The sequence below is a fragment of the Dendrobates tinctorius genome, unplaced genomic scaffold (assembly GCF_039654945.1).
Source record: "Dendrobates tinctorius isolate UK_male_01 unplaced genomic scaffold, ASM3965494v1 ptg000143l, whole genome shotgun sequence".
NCBI classification, from domain to species: domain Eukaryota; kingdom Metazoa; phylum Chordata; class Amphibia; order Anura; family Dendrobatidae; genus Dendrobates; species Dendrobates tinctorius.
The window spans coordinates 42,384,245-42,400,443 of record NW_027361810.1 but is presented as its reverse complement, the minus strand read 5'-3'; the positions used below and the strand labels follow the sequence as shown (position 1 = coordinate 42,400,443).

The 16,199-nt window shown below is 43.2% G+C and overlaps 1 protein-coding gene and 1 long non-coding RNA gene across 3 annotated transcripts in view; one reads left to right on the top strand and one right to left on the bottom strand.

Moving 5' to 3' along the window:
- The window catches only part of MYO3B (myosin IIIB), a 266,306-nt gene that overhangs the window by 119,027 nt on the left and 131,080 nt on the right, over positions 1-16,199 (bottom strand). Inside the window, exons 17-19 of the mRNA XM_073545841.1 lie at positions 14,874-15,079; positions 10,366-10,477; positions 6,369-6,531 (exon numbers count right to left, since the gene is read on the bottom strand). Coding sequence (XP_073401942.1) covers positions 6,369-6,531; positions 10,366-10,477; positions 14,874-15,079 — 481 coding nt within the window. The remainder of the gene's footprint in view (positions 1-6,368; positions 6,532-10,365; positions 10,478-14,873; positions 15,080-16,199) is intronic.
- LOC141049402 (uncharacterized) overlaps positions 1-16,199 on the top strand; it is a 168,772-nt gene that overhangs the window by 134,007 nt on the left and 18,566 nt on the right. The window contains exon 3 of one of the 2 annotated variants that reach the window (XR_012220342.1): positions 14,882-15,009. The exons of the other annotated variant lie outside the window; for it this stretch is intronic. This is a non-coding gene — a long non-coding RNA (uncharacterized lncRNA). Of the gene's footprint in view, positions 1-14,881; positions 15,010-16,199 lie in introns of those variants that run through there. 2 annotated transcript variants of the gene reach the window in all.

Sequence of the window (16,199 nt, the reverse complement as noted above, 5' to 3'; positions counted from 1 at the left end):
CATATCGTCACTGCCGTTTTAAAACTGATTTTTATGGAGGGTCAAAAATTAATAAGGGGCTTGTAAGGAAATATGTAACAGGTTAAATAAAGACATAGAATCATAGAGTGGAACGCTCGGTCCACTCCTGTCTAATCTGCTATCTTTCGGATAACTCTCTTCTTGACCCCTTACAATCTGGTTTCCGCTCTCTACACTCTATTGAAACTGCCCTCACTAAAGTCTCTAATGATCTAATAACAGCTAAATCGAAAGGTCATTGCTCCCTGCTGATTCTCCTGGATCTCTCTGCCGCAATTGATACTGTGGATCACCAGCTCCTCCTCACTATGCTCCGCTCTATAGGCCTCAAGGACACAGCCCTCTCCTGGTTCTCCTCCTACCTCTCTGACCACTCCTTCACTGTATCTTTTGCTGGCTCCTCTTCCTCTCCTCGTCCCCTTACTATCGGGGTCCCGCAGGGCTCAGTCCTAGGCTCCATCCTCTTCTCTCTATACACTGCCCCTATTGGACAAACAATCAGCAGATTTGGGTTCCAGTATCATCTCTATGCTGATGACACCCAATTATACACTTCTTCCCCTGACATCACCCCTACCCTAATTCAACATACCAAGGATTGTCTGTCTGCTGTCTCTAACATCATGTCCTCCCTCTATCTGAAACTAAATCTCTCCAAAACTGAACTTCTTGTGTTTCTCCCCTCTACTAACCTCACTCTACCTAACATCGAAATAACCCTGAAGGGTTCAATCATAACTACCAAGCAGCATGCCCGCTGTCTTGGGGTCATATTCGACACTGAACTTTCCTTTACTCCCTATATTCGATCACTCAGTCGCTCTTGTCTCCTGCATCTTAAAAACATCTCCAGAATCTGACCTTTTCTCACCTTTGAAACTGCTAAGACTCTTACTGTCGCTCTTATTCATTCTCGTCTGGACAATTGCAACTCTCTTCTGATCAGTCTCCCTCTTACCAAACTTTCTCCTCTGCAATCCATCTTGAATGCGGCAGCCAGGGTCATATTTCTGTCCAGCCGCTTCACCGATGCCTCCATCTTGTGCCAGTCATTACACTGGCTACCTATTCGCTACAGGGTCCAGTATAAACTCATCTCTCTCACCCACAAAGCTCTCCACAGTTCTGCACTGCCTTATATCTCCTCTTTCATCTCTGTCTATCGCCCTACACGTGCCCTCCATTCTACAAATGACCTAAGACTAACATCCCCCGTAATCCGCACCTCCGTCTCCAAGACTTCTCTCGTGCTGCGCCAGCTCTCTGGAATGCACTTCCCCAGACGATCAGACTGATACCTAGCCCCAACCTATTCAAGCGCGCTTTGAAAACCCATCTCTTCAAACAAGCCTACCACATCAACTACTCAGTAAACTAACTTTGCCCTGTTCCCTCCTTCCAAATATTATTCTGAATCTGCACCCTACTATTCATCTGTCTCCACACCCTCCATGCACACGATAACTGCACTTGATACTTGACTATTGCACTTAAGCACACGGGCTGATGACCGGATCATGCAGCCTTATATGAAAATCCCTATTTATTATAATTGCCAGACCTGAAATAACAAGCACTTTTCACCTACTGTGTCCCCCCCATTTCCTTGTAGATTCTAAGCTTGCGGGCAGGGACCTCACTCCTAATGTCACTGCTTGAATTGTCTTAACTTGTATTGAATTTATTGTCTGTACATGTCCCCGCTTAATTGTAAAGCGCTGCGGAAATATGTTGGCGCTATAAAAATAAAAATTATTATTATTATTATTAGAGTGTTAGAGTTGGAAGGGACCTCCAGGGTCATCGTGTCCAACCTCCTGATCAATGCAGGATTCACTAAATCATTTCAGACAGATGTCTGTCCAGCCTCTGTTCGAAGACTTCCATTGAGGTAGAACTCACCACATCTAGTGGTGGTTTATTGGGACTGGGGAAATGGGTCGCCCTCCCAGGGCTGTGGGGTACTCTGTACCGGGCCCGATGAGCTTCAATGGGAGATGTCACGGTAGCTGGGACCTGGCCCGTGGCCAGGTAAGTTGGAGGCTCCTGACCACGCTCCAACACCTGCATCCCACATAAGAGTAGTTCAGCATAGCCACATTGCGGCTCCCTGCTTGGAGTGTAGCAGAGCACCTTTGGTGGCTCCCTGCTTGGAACACGAAACGTGCTGGGAGGCGGGTGGAGTTGGAATACATAAGAGTGGGAAGGTTTAGAATTTCAGTCAGTCAGTTTGAGGTCAGTCAGTGAGAGAGTCACTCAGAGAGGAGTGAGGAGAGAAGATCCCTGGAAGAGGGATGGAGGAAGGAATGCTGCAGCTGCCTCAGTGACCTGGGTCTGCTGGCACGGGAAAGGAAAGAAGGAGAAAGACATTGAACCGAAACCTGATCTTCCATAAGAAGGAGAGATTAGTACGGAACGTAGGAGTAAAAGGGAACAGAGGACGTGCGTCAGAGGAAGAACTCTGCCTAGAAGTTCTAAGCGCAAGGCCGGGGCCCAGTCCCTGAGGTTGTATGGACACTAATGGTTCTACAGCAGACACCGGTGGAGTAGTGGGCTGTAAATGCACTACTCCCATCTAAGACTTGGGGGCACAACAGCAACATTGATAGTGAGCCGGGACTCAGGAGTAAGGAGTCCCCGAAGCAGGCTACAGCTGTCTGCTGTACAAGTAGAGTTCTTGGGAACATCTGTCAGGAGGCACTCCAGTGTAACTCAGTACTGGGAGTGCTTCACACTTAAAGGCGCAATAAGAGGAGATGTTCAGAAGGGCACATGTTGGTGGAGTGTTGGAAGGGAGCATTCCATCTGGCCTGGAGGGTGATTGAGTTCCTGACCCGGAGGACACAGCACGGAGGCAGGCACCTGTGTGTACTACAGACTGTGAGTAAAGCTTTGGAACTACAAGCCCTGGTGTCCTCCATTCATTCTTGCGCGAACGCACCCAGCACCGCTACATCTGGGTACCTGCTTCTACACCGCTTGTGCCTCTCCTCTTCCGCTACATCTAAACTGCCCTGGGGCTACAGCTCCACCTGTGGGGAGCTTCACCATCTTGGCTGCAACACACCACCAGCCCCAGAGGATCTGCATGCAGCGTCGGCCTAACACCTCACTTGCCAAACACCACAGGTGGCGTCACGAACTATTCCATTAACTACATTCCACCATTCTATCTCCCCCTTTTTACATTGGGCGCCCAAGGGCCACGGACCGGGTCACCGCTGCTGTGACACATCCCGCTGACACCGGCCCGGTACCGAGTACCCCGCAACCCTGGGAGGGCGACCCACAGGAACATTTCTGATCATACCACATCTGCTGGGCAGGGGAGGAAGCATAAGTGAGTATACAGACAGGACAGCATGTGATCATAGCTTATTATTTATGTGAGATAAAACATTGCTTGAAAACAGGCAGGGAAATGTTTTACATCACAAAAAGAATCAGCTGTGATCCCATGCTTTAGTGTCTGTATTCTCTTTTTGGGTCGCCCAGGGCTGTGGGGGTACTCGGTACCGGGCCGGTCTCCCAGAGGGGATTGTCACAGCAGCGGTGACCCCGTCCGTGGCCCTAGGCGCCCATTATAAAAGGGGGTTGTTTCAGTGTGCTTGTGGTAGTGAAAGTTTATCAGTGATTCGTGACGCCACCTGTGGTGTTCGGCAATTGGGATGTAAGCCAACACTGCAGACAGATCCTCTGGGACAGATGGTGTGGTGCAGCAATGATGTTATAGCCCTCCACAGCCAGGGCTGTAGTCCCAGGGCAGTGTAGGTGAGGTGACACGCAGATGGTATAGTGTCAGACGCAGAGGATGCAGCAGTGCTGGGCAGGTTCTCACAGGAATGAGTGTAGGACACCAGGGCATGTAGTTCCAAAGCTTTACTCAGTCTGTTGTACAACCAGGTGCCTGCCTCCGTGCCGTGTCCTCCGGGTAAGGGACTCAGTCAACCTCCAGGCCAGATGGAATACTCCTTTCCAACACTCCGCCAATATGTGCCTTTCTGAACGTCTCCTCTTATAGCGCCTTTAAATGAAGTACTCCTAGTACTGAGTTACACTGGAGTTCCTCCTGTCCGATGTTCCTATGAACTCTACTTGTACGGCAGACCGCTGTAGCCTGCTTCGGGGACTCCTTGCTACTAAGTCCCGGCTCACTATCCAGTTGCTGTTGTGCCCCCAAGTCTTGTGTGGGAATAAAGTGGTCACTACTTCTATTCCTCCGGTGTCTGCTGCAGGACCATTAGTATCCATACAACCTCGGGGACCGGGCCCCGGCCTTGCGCTTAGAACTTCTAGGAAGGGTGCTCTTCTAACCCACGTCCTCTGTTCTCTTTTACTCCTTTAATTGTAAAGTGCTGCGGAATATGTTGGCGCTATATAAATAAAAATTATTATTATTATTATTACTCCTCACGTTCCGTACTAATCCTTTCTTTCTATAGAGAATCAGGCTTTCAGTCTATGTTGCTCTCTCTCTTCCTTTCCCGTGCCAGCAGACCCAGGTCACTGGGATCTGCTGCAGCACTTCCATCCATCTATCCCTTTCTCCAGGGATCTTCTTCTCTCCAGCTCTCCAACCAACTGACCTCTAATCCTAAACTCTTCCCGCTCCTTGTAATGTAACCTAACACCACCCACCTCCCAGCACGTTTCGTGTTCTAAGCAGGGAGCCACCAATGGGTGCTTTGCTATACTCCAAGCAGGGAGCCGCCGAAGGTGCTTTGCTATACTCCAAGCAGGGAGCCGCCGAAGGTGCTTTGCTACACTACTTTGTGGTGTGGGGTGCAGGTGTTGGAGTGTGGTCAGGAGTCTCCACCTTACCTGGATGGTGGGATACTACACCTCAGGAGGAGGTGCAGTACCTCTGTGGCGACTGAGCCTCAGGGGCGCCATATTTTCAATCCTCCCCTGCCCGGGAGTTGTGGTATGATCAGACCATGTTCCTGTATGGTCAGACACAGTCATTCCACAGTACACAGCAGGGGCACATTTATAAGATTATCTCCGCCCAGGAACATTTATTTAAACACATCCAATTGTGGAAATTATTATTCACAGATCTATCGATTTAAATTTAACTTTTGTTCATGGGAAACCCCTTTAAGCTGGTGCAGTGGGCAGTTCAATATCCTGGATTATGTGGGGCCCTGGGTGACAGTGCCAGTGAGCCTTTCCTTGCTTTCAAATTTTCCTTTTTGCCTTCCAAGAGCTATAAATGTTATATTTTTTTGATTACCATAATTTTTACTTTGAAGTCCAAATGACTTTCTGATATTTTTATTATCTCTTTGAGAGGCGGAGTGAACAAAAAACAGCCATTTTGCCATTTCAATTTTTTTTTTTTTTGCAGTTCAGCATTTTCTGTATGGGATAAACATATGATATTTTATTGATTCCAACAGTTACGCACATGGTGACACCAAGTACGATTTATTTTTTACGCTATGGCTAGTTGACATCTGGGCAGAAAGGGACTTAGACCCCAGCACTTACCCAGACCCCAGCAGTGGGCCCTAAGTTCCTCTTGTTAGAGGCCAATGCTCTGCCTTATGTCACCAGAATGTGTAGACAGTTCCAGGATCATGAAGGCATTGATGCCAGTGACTGGCCCTCGTTTTGCACCAAATGAGAACCTCTGAAAACATTATGCATCAGTGCGACCAATGCAGTCACAGACTGTCCGGAAGATCACTGATGCCCTGATCCTGTACTGGGAGAGACCCCCATAACCCCATCCTTTTGTCTCATCAGGAGTATGACCATATGTTATCATGAGTGCTTTCAGGCTCGTGGTGGCCGTACACACTACCGCGTCTTATTATTAGGTGCCACGGTGAAATTAAAACAAATTGGATCCAAATTGGATCCTTGATTTTTCGATTGGATCCTTGATTTTTTGCGGTGATTTGGAATCCAGCACTCGGTTGGTTGAAGATTTTGGTTTCCATTGACCATTGATTTGTCATTTTGTTTTCACTGAGTTACACAATTTTTAACAGTAAACAATTTTATCTTGAATCTTTCCTTCGTCCGCACCCGATGTGTGAGTTATGCGGTCCCTTTATTTCTTTCAGTATGCTTAGATTTACAGGTGAATACGTGGCAACTGCAGATAACGAAATGGGATTTATTGTATTTGATACTGGAAAATATAAGACGGCAGTAGAACGGAGCACTAAAACGTTTTCATTGTGTAAATCATCACATGCCGCCTGAGGTCTTTGTATATACCGAAGTATGTATGTTACGCTATGGAATCTGAAGATACATCACTGATTAGAAGTCACCAGGATCTTATGTGGCCATATAGGTAAAAAGGAAAATGATATCAGTACATTAATACTTACCGGCCTGGATACAGGTTGCACTCTTTTCCCTCTTTTCTCTAACTTTCCTATATCTTCTTGCACCAAGCCATCCTTTGGTATAGGCTTGCATCACTACTACCCGGCCAATGACTTCCCGCAGTAGGAGGTTGAGCTGTTCCACATGGTAGTATTTCAGGAACACCTTTAACAAAAAAGACAATTGTGAAAGACAGGAGCTTTCCAGTTTATCTGTCACCTGTGACCGGTGCTTGCATGTATGTACTGGATATAGTGTGATGTCTTGAGAGGTTTGATTCATAGAGAATGTCATCCTGAAAATACCTTGCAATCTATCGTAGAGCAGGAGAAACTGAGCAAAATGATATACAGGATTGTAAGGAAATGTATTCATCTTATTAATTGAAATTCCTTTTCTTTCTATGCTTGGGAGTCCAGTGGGTGGTCTTAATCAGCGATTGACAGCCTACTGTGTATACGTGTACATATAGGGATAACTATAAATCACTGGTTAGGACCGCCCACTGGACTCCTACGAAAAGAAAAAAAATTCAGTCAATAACATACACTTGTTAATGGGTCTTTTCTAACAATCAATGCATCAATCTGTTCCGCTCCTCCGGATTAATACTATCCTGCTGGCAGATTAGATCATATGCTCCTTGTATCAGGTGCCCTTTAAATTTCTATATTTTTTGCATGCTTTTCTAGAAGTCACCAACTTTTCGGAAAATAATTAACTGGGAATTGCATAATGTGATCACGAGGTAGGTTAAATATGGCAGGTATGCTAAATTATGTCAGATTTCTTTTTTATGACCGACTTTGCTGCGGGCTCCAGTGTGTGCCCATCGGCTCCTTTATCCTGTTATATATTTTCTCAGTTTTATATATGTTTATATTAGACAATGCATAGACTGATAGGTGTGAAGGCACTGCTCTTCTTAAAGGGAGTATGTAAGATAAGGTTAAATCCACACTGCCTAATATTACACTATTGTAGAGATTCAATACCAAATACAACACATAGACAAGAGGGCCAATATATTTGTAATATCAAGAAAACATCATAGAATCCCTTTAAGATAAATCATGGATGCATTTTGTGAGCAAACCAAATGTGTGTTTTCATGCCCCTTTGGTTGCTTCTTCATTTGACCTGTTTAATAATCAATGGTAAATGATAAATTTAATAATAGCCATGGTGAACCCTCTCCAATCACCAGTTCTGCATTTATCTTAATCTGTACAGCAACGTTAGTGGCGTTTGGCCTAATGCTTAATTGACAGTTCATGAAATGTTATCTGCTTAGGAAACAGTATAAGTACTATTAAGCTCACTAAAATTGTCATATTCCCATTTTATAGAAGACCTGTCACTTGCTTTGATGAAAATACCTTGTAAAAAATCTGAGCTCCATGAATCTCCTGTTTTTTTTTTTTTGTTTTTTTTTCTGTTTTGTGCTGTGTCTCTCCATTGCAGAGATATTCACATTTGTTTCTTCTGAAGCGCAGTATGTGAAATCTCTGCTTGCAAAACCAACTGGGCTTTTCTTCAGAGTCTTCCCTGGAGGTGTGTAATTTCACCTTTCCCTTCCAGATGCTGCCAAACATAGCTAGACTGTTGCAGAGATGTGATTGGCAAAGTTTAGGAAGGAGAGGTGAAAGTGTATGCCCCCAGAGAAGATTCTTAAGAAATGCTCAGTTGGACTGTAAGCAGGGATTTCACATTCTGCACTCTGAAAGCATCAATTGTGAATATCTCTGCAATGCAGCATAAAACAGAAAAGAGCAGCAGAATCAGTGGAATTCAGGAATTTTTACATATTATTTATGTCAATATTTTTGAGCAAGGTAAAGGTAATCTATACCCTGATTGTGTTTCAGAGAAAAACAGCTGTGAAACGTGACAGCCATCTTTCTATGCGCTTAGAGGCAGACTTACTAATCTTGGTCAATTTTTAGAAGGGCAAAGTTAGGGCTTGTGCACATTAAACCAAAGTCGGTCAAACCCGCGGAAATAGAGGGGATCAGCCAACAGTCATCTAATGTGTATGGTAGCACCCCAACTCTTCTTCGACAGATGATGAGTGAGAGAAGGATCCAGCCTCCTTAATTTCACAGACTGATCATTTCATCCCCTGTAAGATAAAACTGCTGCCAGAAGATTCTGGCAGCAGCATCTCATAAACAATACATGAGTCCGAGACAAACCTTCCAAGTCTGGGACATTCTCCAGCCAAGTTAGTAGAGATAGGTAATAGCTGTCGATTGGCGATTATTATCTATCTAATGTGCATGGGTACCTTAAAGGCCCCATACACATTAGACTAGACTAATGTCATCCGAACCTGCCAATATCGACTGGGTTGGCCAATAGTCTGATGGTTGGGAGAGATGTCGATCACGTGTGTTCAATTTTGGATTACACATTGCATTGGTCTCCCAGAGAAAAGCCACCTGCCGAAGTGCCAGTCGGCAGCTTTATCATAGAGCACACAGGAGCGCTCGGCCGAGTGAGCGCCCCTGCATATCGGAGAGTTGGCTGAGATGGCTGTCAGCCAAACGGTCTATTTGTGCCAATCTGGCACCTAATAGTAAATTCACCAATTGTACCTATATAATGCAAAATCACCAATTTTGAATAGCCACAGGATTGTTATTATAGGGGTGCAGAGGCAGCAGCTGGATTCAGATCCAAATGTGTCGCTGTCATATAAAAAGTGTGGGTTTTGATTTTATGTATTTAGCTTTTTTGGACAGGAACTTCAAGATATGTCTTTTTATAAATGCCAAAATCACAGAGGGTTAATTCACAAGTAGGTAGAACCCAACCTTGAAGAGGTTGTCCGACATTTGACAGCTGTGCGTGTGCGCTCGTGTGTGTGTAAGGTGGTTGTGTTCCTGCGCTGGAAGACACCAACCGGGTTAATGTGAAGTGCAATGTGTTTCTGCATAGCATGTGATAAGTAAGGAAAAATGTATAATACAGGTAAAAGATGCTTAGGACTGTTATGTAGGGCATGAAACAGCTAAGCATGGGACTAGCCCACTGTGGGAGGGGTTAGTGGGTTGAAACAAGAACATGTTTTTAGAGAGAGAGGAGTTAGGGCTGAATAGCAAGAGAGAGTACATGGTATTCTGGGCATGATGAGGCCTTACTAGAATTCCCTGGGCAAATATACACCTGTAACATCTGGAGCTCAAGGCTCGATCCTGGTGCAATGGCGAGCACTTTAACCCCCTGCTTGCAGATGAAGATTGACGTGGAGTCACGGGTGGGAGAAGTACCTGACCTTGAACGTACTGCAGGACTGAGCTGGGGATCCCTGGGACTGACAGAATCAGTTAAAACAGGGATAGTCCAGGTAGAATGAAAGGAAAACCTGGAAGTGTACTATGTGCTGCGGACACAAGAAACGGAAAGTGTTGTGCCGATACTAAGTGTCACAATATGATGCTTACAGACTGCTGAGTAACCTTGTTTGTCATGAAATGAACTGGGTGTCTCCTGATTCATGTGCGGTAGCTCCTGAAATTGAAGACTTGGAGACTGCTGAAGTCTGCGGCTTAGTGCAACGTACCCCACACACAACAGCAGAATTGATCTGGGACACAAATTTCCTGTAGGATGCCAGGATGACATGGAGCAGCAGCTCGCCCACGACTGCTGCCTTCTGGCTCCCTATATGTACGCTGTGAGGATTCTCTGGAGCTGGTAGTCATGTAACTGCAAGTATGTGATTTGCATATTTCCAGCCACAATCCAACTACACGTGTCTGGCTTTGCACTGTGCGAGGCCACGCATGTCCAGACTGCATGTATGGGAATCGCATAGCTGCAGTCACCTGCCGGCCGCACCTGACACTGTAGAATCTTCACAGCACGCAGTGCATGAAATGTGAGGACTCAAAGTCTGCAGTCACAGATTTCCCTAAGGCCGGACAACCCCTTTAGTCCAAGGTAAATAGAACAGCGATTATGATTCTCAGAAACTAAACAGAATCACAGATTTACCTTAGTTTTCCCGAGTACCCACTTTTCAAGTTTAGCTCTTTCTAGAATTGCAGTACAACTTTCTCTTGTTGGCGGAGGATTCTGATGAGCTCTGAATGCGAGATAGTAATACCTAGTAAAAGAAGAAGAATACAAATATAAATTCTGCTAAATTCATGAAAATGAAAGAAATTTAAATATTTCTTCAATTATACCTCGGGTAAAGGAACATTATCAAACGTAATTAGATCCTATGGTTGTGTCAAGGGCTCCATCTGAATCCTGTTTTATTTTTTTTCAGGGATCCACTCAGATCCACCAGATGTACTGCATAAATGTAGTGTGAATAAGGCTTTATATGAAAGTCAGGATGGAGAATTTGCTCATAACCATTTAAGGGTGGACAATGTATTTCTGTGTTGTGGGCGGTGGGCATTATAGGTTACTAATGTTTGTACTAATATGTTGCTTCTAATAAAAAAACAACCCAGCTGCATAATCGGTGTTAGTGGGTGAATACAAAGTGGAAAGCTATCCAAACAGCTAATACCAACTCCAAGTAAACATGAAAAAACAAGAGGACCAGGAGTACGCAGTAGAAAATATTACAAAATTTTCATTCGCTGACCTCACAAGCAGCTTTCTCAAGGGCGAAACGCGCGTCGGGGTGGCATCTAGCGCAAGGGCCCCCTCTCTTAACCCCTTATTCACCAGTAAGCTTCCCTTCTCTTCCCTGATGTACTGTTTACATTGGCATAGACCTTTTTTACACTTTACTATGGGCACTATAAGGGCGCCATTATCTCGTACCTTTTCATGGTATATGGATTTGCTTGGATTCAGTAACCCTTTATAATAATGGGATCCATTACCATGGAATTGTTTGGTATTTTTTGAGGGTGGTTTTTACTTGTATTTTGGGACGTTCCTGGAAGCATGTTTCACTTTATTATGTGTTTTTTATAGTGTGTTTTGTCTTCAATAAATTTTGTAGTATTTTCTACCGCATACTCCTGGTCCTCTTGCTTTTTTTTCATATTTTGCTTCTGTAAGGAGTTATTATTTAGGCATCATGGGGGGGTATCGTTATTTTATATATGTGATTTTAGAAATTACAGTGTGTGATGAATTTAAAAATGGCAAACGAGTGCCCTCCATTGTGGTGGATCAAGGATCCATTTTTTTAGCATTAGACCTGAGTCCTGACCTTGCAGGTATATTGCTCTCAGTAGCGTATACAGTATATATACACTTTATATAACAGAACGAAAATTTGCACTTTGAATATGTATGATAATAAAATCTTACAATTATCCTTATCTTTCAGTTCCAATATCTGGAGATGCGAGACACTGACAAGCCCTTGCTGAATTTGCACCCATTATTTTCCGTGCCTAGAGCCATAATTAAAGCTGTGAAAAAGAGGTTTCTTTAAGTGAAATATTGGGAATAGATAAATACATTAGCCGGTGATCCATGAAATTCCTCAAATATTCAGAAGAGCAGATCAAATACTAAACAGATTGACACTTCTTTGTTCATATTCAAAAACCCATTAGGCAAGAATGAACAAGAGTCACATCCGTATGGCAAATCTGCGGATATGAAAGATCCTTAAGCCCCAAACTTAATTGCTGCTTTGATCCTTTTTTTTTTTTTTTTTTTATTCCTGTACAAACAAAATGGATGAGTTAGCAGGTTTCTCCCTGGTATCCATAGACCATGTTTATGTGACAATTGCAATTTATAAATTATTAGCTGAGATGGGTGCGGGGAAAAAAATTTAAAAAAATCAGTGTTTATCAGATGGGGGGGGATTCACTTTGGGTATTATTTCAACTTGCTGTACGCCAGTGGCTTGTGCTTCCTTTATCACTTCATAGTGATTTTATGTGTTATTCCCCTGCTGATACCTAATGTAAAATTCACTACCTGGATATAAGGCAAAATCTTAAAGGGATCCTCTCACAGTGATTTTAGTAGTGAAACTAGTGACATGACTGTATAGGCCCTCGTTCAACGATTAAAATGATACCTGTCTTGTAGTAATTCGTGGTGCCAGGGCGGAGAAATCAAGTGTTGATGCTACATGCAAATTAGCCAGGAAGTGCTCCTGACACACCCAAGGTTAATTTGCATGTGGTTTCAAAGCTTGTTCTCTCCACCATGACTCATAGATTTACTAAACAGATATCATTTTTATTATTTTACTAGAGTTGACATCTCCATAGCATTAGTTTTGTTGTAAAATCGTACTGACAGGTGCCTCTTAAAGTAATGTTCTGATCATGACAACCCCCTTTTTTATTGAAGGTGGCAAGTGGGCGATTAGCTGAGGTCCAACTTCTGAAACCAGAAGTTAAAGTTGGCTAGGCATTAATCCCGCAGTGGCTACTGGAGAAGAAATGTGGTATTAGATACTGACCATACAAATAAATAGTGATAGACTCTGTCTGCCAGTACTGGAACCCCCAGTTTTGATGAATGGAGCAGATTACTGCCCTCTGTGATGTCAATGTTTGATTTCAATGGGGTAAGTTGAGAAGCAATGGAGAACAAAGGATCAAAAAGCTGTAATGCACAAATCGGGTCCATCCCCCCCCAGCCCCAATATCTTTGTGGGGTACAATCGTGAACAATGGTGGACAAAGACCCTTTGCAGTACAATAGTACTGTCTGAGAGTAGCTGCACGCTGATTTGGAGGTGGTAGTAAGCCACCTTACATCTTGGTCCCCTATGCGCCTGCACCAATGAGATGTCCACCCCTGGTCATGAAGACCTATATATAGTCATTTGCCAATTTGCCCACCAAAAGTGCAAGTGTAGCCATATTGGTCATCAGATAAGCAAAACATTTTGCAACAACTCACCCCAAGTCGATATCATAATTTCCTGCTCGGTCTTGACCTCTGACTTCAGTATAACTTGAACATCCATTATGAATCCGGCATCAGGACAAAAAACTTGTTCTATTTATTATCCACTTAGTTAAGTGGATAATGGATAACAGTGTGAATAACGCTCAAAACACATAAGCTGCGCCAAGTTGTCCTTTTGTGGATTTGTTACACTAAGTGGATAATAAATTGAACCAGGTTTATCTCCTGATGCTGAACTAGGAGTGGATGCAATGAAGGTTCATATCAGCACCTTTCCAATAGTTTATCAGATATGGACAATAATAACTTAGTATTTTTAATCAATTTTTCAATCAATACTGTCTAATTGTTATTAGAAGCATAGACTAGATAGTCTTACAATGCGCCAGATTATTCACAATAGTTCATGCCAATCAATTAGCTTAATGTTTGCCTGAAATTTGTAGCAAATTTTTGGTGCAATTTTTTGGTGCACAGTGTCACACCATGCCCTCTTTCCAGCACGCCACTGATAGGTGGCACTCCATTATTAACCCCTGGGCTTGATGCCGGCTGACACTACACAGCTGACATCAACCCCAAAAAATATTATTCTGATTTCCACCACATAAGGCCAATCGGGAAGAGCCGGGCAAAGCGCCAGAATTGATGCATCTAATGTGATGTGCCAATTCTGGGGCAGCTGCAGGCTGGTATTTTTAGGCTGGGGAGGCCAAATAACCATGGACCTTCCCAGCCTGATAATGAACCTGCAGTTGTCTGTTTTACCTTGGCTGGTTATTAAAATTTTAAAATTATTTAATTCCTAGCAATGATGTCCCTGGTCAGGCAAGCCACAGAAAGGTTCTAAAACACATAATAAATATGGTATAAGTCATAAAAGACAGTTTTTTGGCACAGTTGAGACATATCTTCATAAACGGTTTTTTAAAAATTTGATTACAGTACTTTTTATTTATTAAAAATGACACTGTGGTGCTACATAAGAAAAAACCTAATATAATGCTAATACGTTAACATAAGGTGCCTACTTTTGGACCACTACATATGGAACGAAGAAGGATGGTAGACATGAAAAACAAACACAGAAAAATCACCTGTTTCTCAGACTGCTGATGTAAACTCCTGAAATAATGGGGCAAATTTATTAAGCTAAATGCTTACAATTCTAGTTTAATTTGAGCCGAGGCTTTATTTGACCGGCTCCATAACAGGGCATGACCTATCGGAAAGTTAACGATGCTTGTCTGCAAAGGGGCCGAGATATACACTGTGACATTGCATACAAAAACTGGGAAAAAATAAATAAAAATTCCAATGCAAAATAATGGACCTATTAGGTGTTGTAACCTTAGACTAGACATTCTAAAGATCATCGAGCAGGAGACACTCATAAATCTGGAGCATTTTCAGACTGTCTAGTCTAAGTTTGCACTGTCTAAACTTCAGTAAATCTTCTCCAATTTTACAAATTTGGAAAAAAACTCAGGGTCTAAAACTTCCTTGACCTGGTTGCTTGAAGTGCGTCTAAGCCTTTGCCAGGCTCCCATTTTGGATACAACAAGCAGAGAAAGGAGTGTATGCAAAATATTGGTACTTTGCTGCATCCAACAATAAAGATTTCACATTTCTTGCTGCCTTTTTTTTACCTTTTCAGGAATTCCTCAAACAAAATGCGGTGTGAATATCCCTGTCTTCGAATATTGACGGTTTCCAGAATCCCTGTGTAGCGCAATTGCATGAGCACTCTTTCCCGACAGAAATTCATTGCCTCTCGGTCATCATTTGGCTTAATGCATCGGACAAAATGAGGCTGTCCAACCACCATTTTCGATAACAAGTCAATGAGAGAGTACTATGCAAGAAAGAAGAATACACAGAATTAAGAGGCATATCAATTAAGATAGGTCCTTTCCGAATGCTTGCTTGGATACTTCTTAAGTAACACTTTTTGGCTGTGGTTCACATCGCTCTGGTACTGTGTTGTGGTTTGTATCCAGTGTTTATCAAAAATGATGGATGGAACTGTTGGAGGAATTGATCCCATTGTATTCTATGTATCGTTACTAATATCGATGAGCGAGTATACTCGTTGCTCGGGTTTTCCCGAGCATGCTCTGGTGATCTCCGAGTATTTTGGAGTGCTCGGAGATTTAGATTTCCTCGTCTCAGCTGCATGATTTGCGACTTGTAGACAGGCTGAATACATGTGGGAATTCCCTAACAAACAGGCATTCTACACATGTATTCAGGCAGTCTAGCAGTCGCAAATCATGCAGCTGAGGCGATGAAAACTAAATCTCCGAGCACTCCAAAATACTCGGAGACCACCCAAGCATGCTCAGGAAAACCCCAGAAACGAGTATACTCGCTCATCACTAGATACAAACTGTCGGGCTCATCAATTGTTGCGACGGACAGGTGCCGATGCCAATATCTCATGTAACATTGGGAGTCAGCTCCGATCAGCTCCTATGAGTAAATGTGGAGAAAGCCTGATGGCAACTGATTAGAGATCAATTTGATGTGAATCAAATTTTAGTTGAATTTTATTAAATCTTGTTAATATTGCTTAATATTTTAAAAATGTAGACATTTAACTGGGTATGTTGGTTTTTGCTTACTTGTTTTATTAGTCCAATTGACAACCATAGGGCAGCACGGTTGCTCAGTGGTTAGAACTGCAGCCTTGCAGTGCTGTGTCCTGGGTTCGAATCCCACCAAGGACATCTGCAAGGAGTTTGTATGTTCTCCCTGTGTTTGCGTGGGTTTCCTCCGGGTACTCCGGTTTCCTCCCACATTCCAAAGACATAATACTGATAGGGAATTTAGATTGTGAGCCCCATCGGGGACAGTGATGATAATGTGTGCAAACTGTAAAGCGCTGCAGAATATGTTAGCGCTATATAAAAATAAAGATTATTATTATTAACCATGCACAACACACCTATACTGCAACCTGCTTTCACATTTTG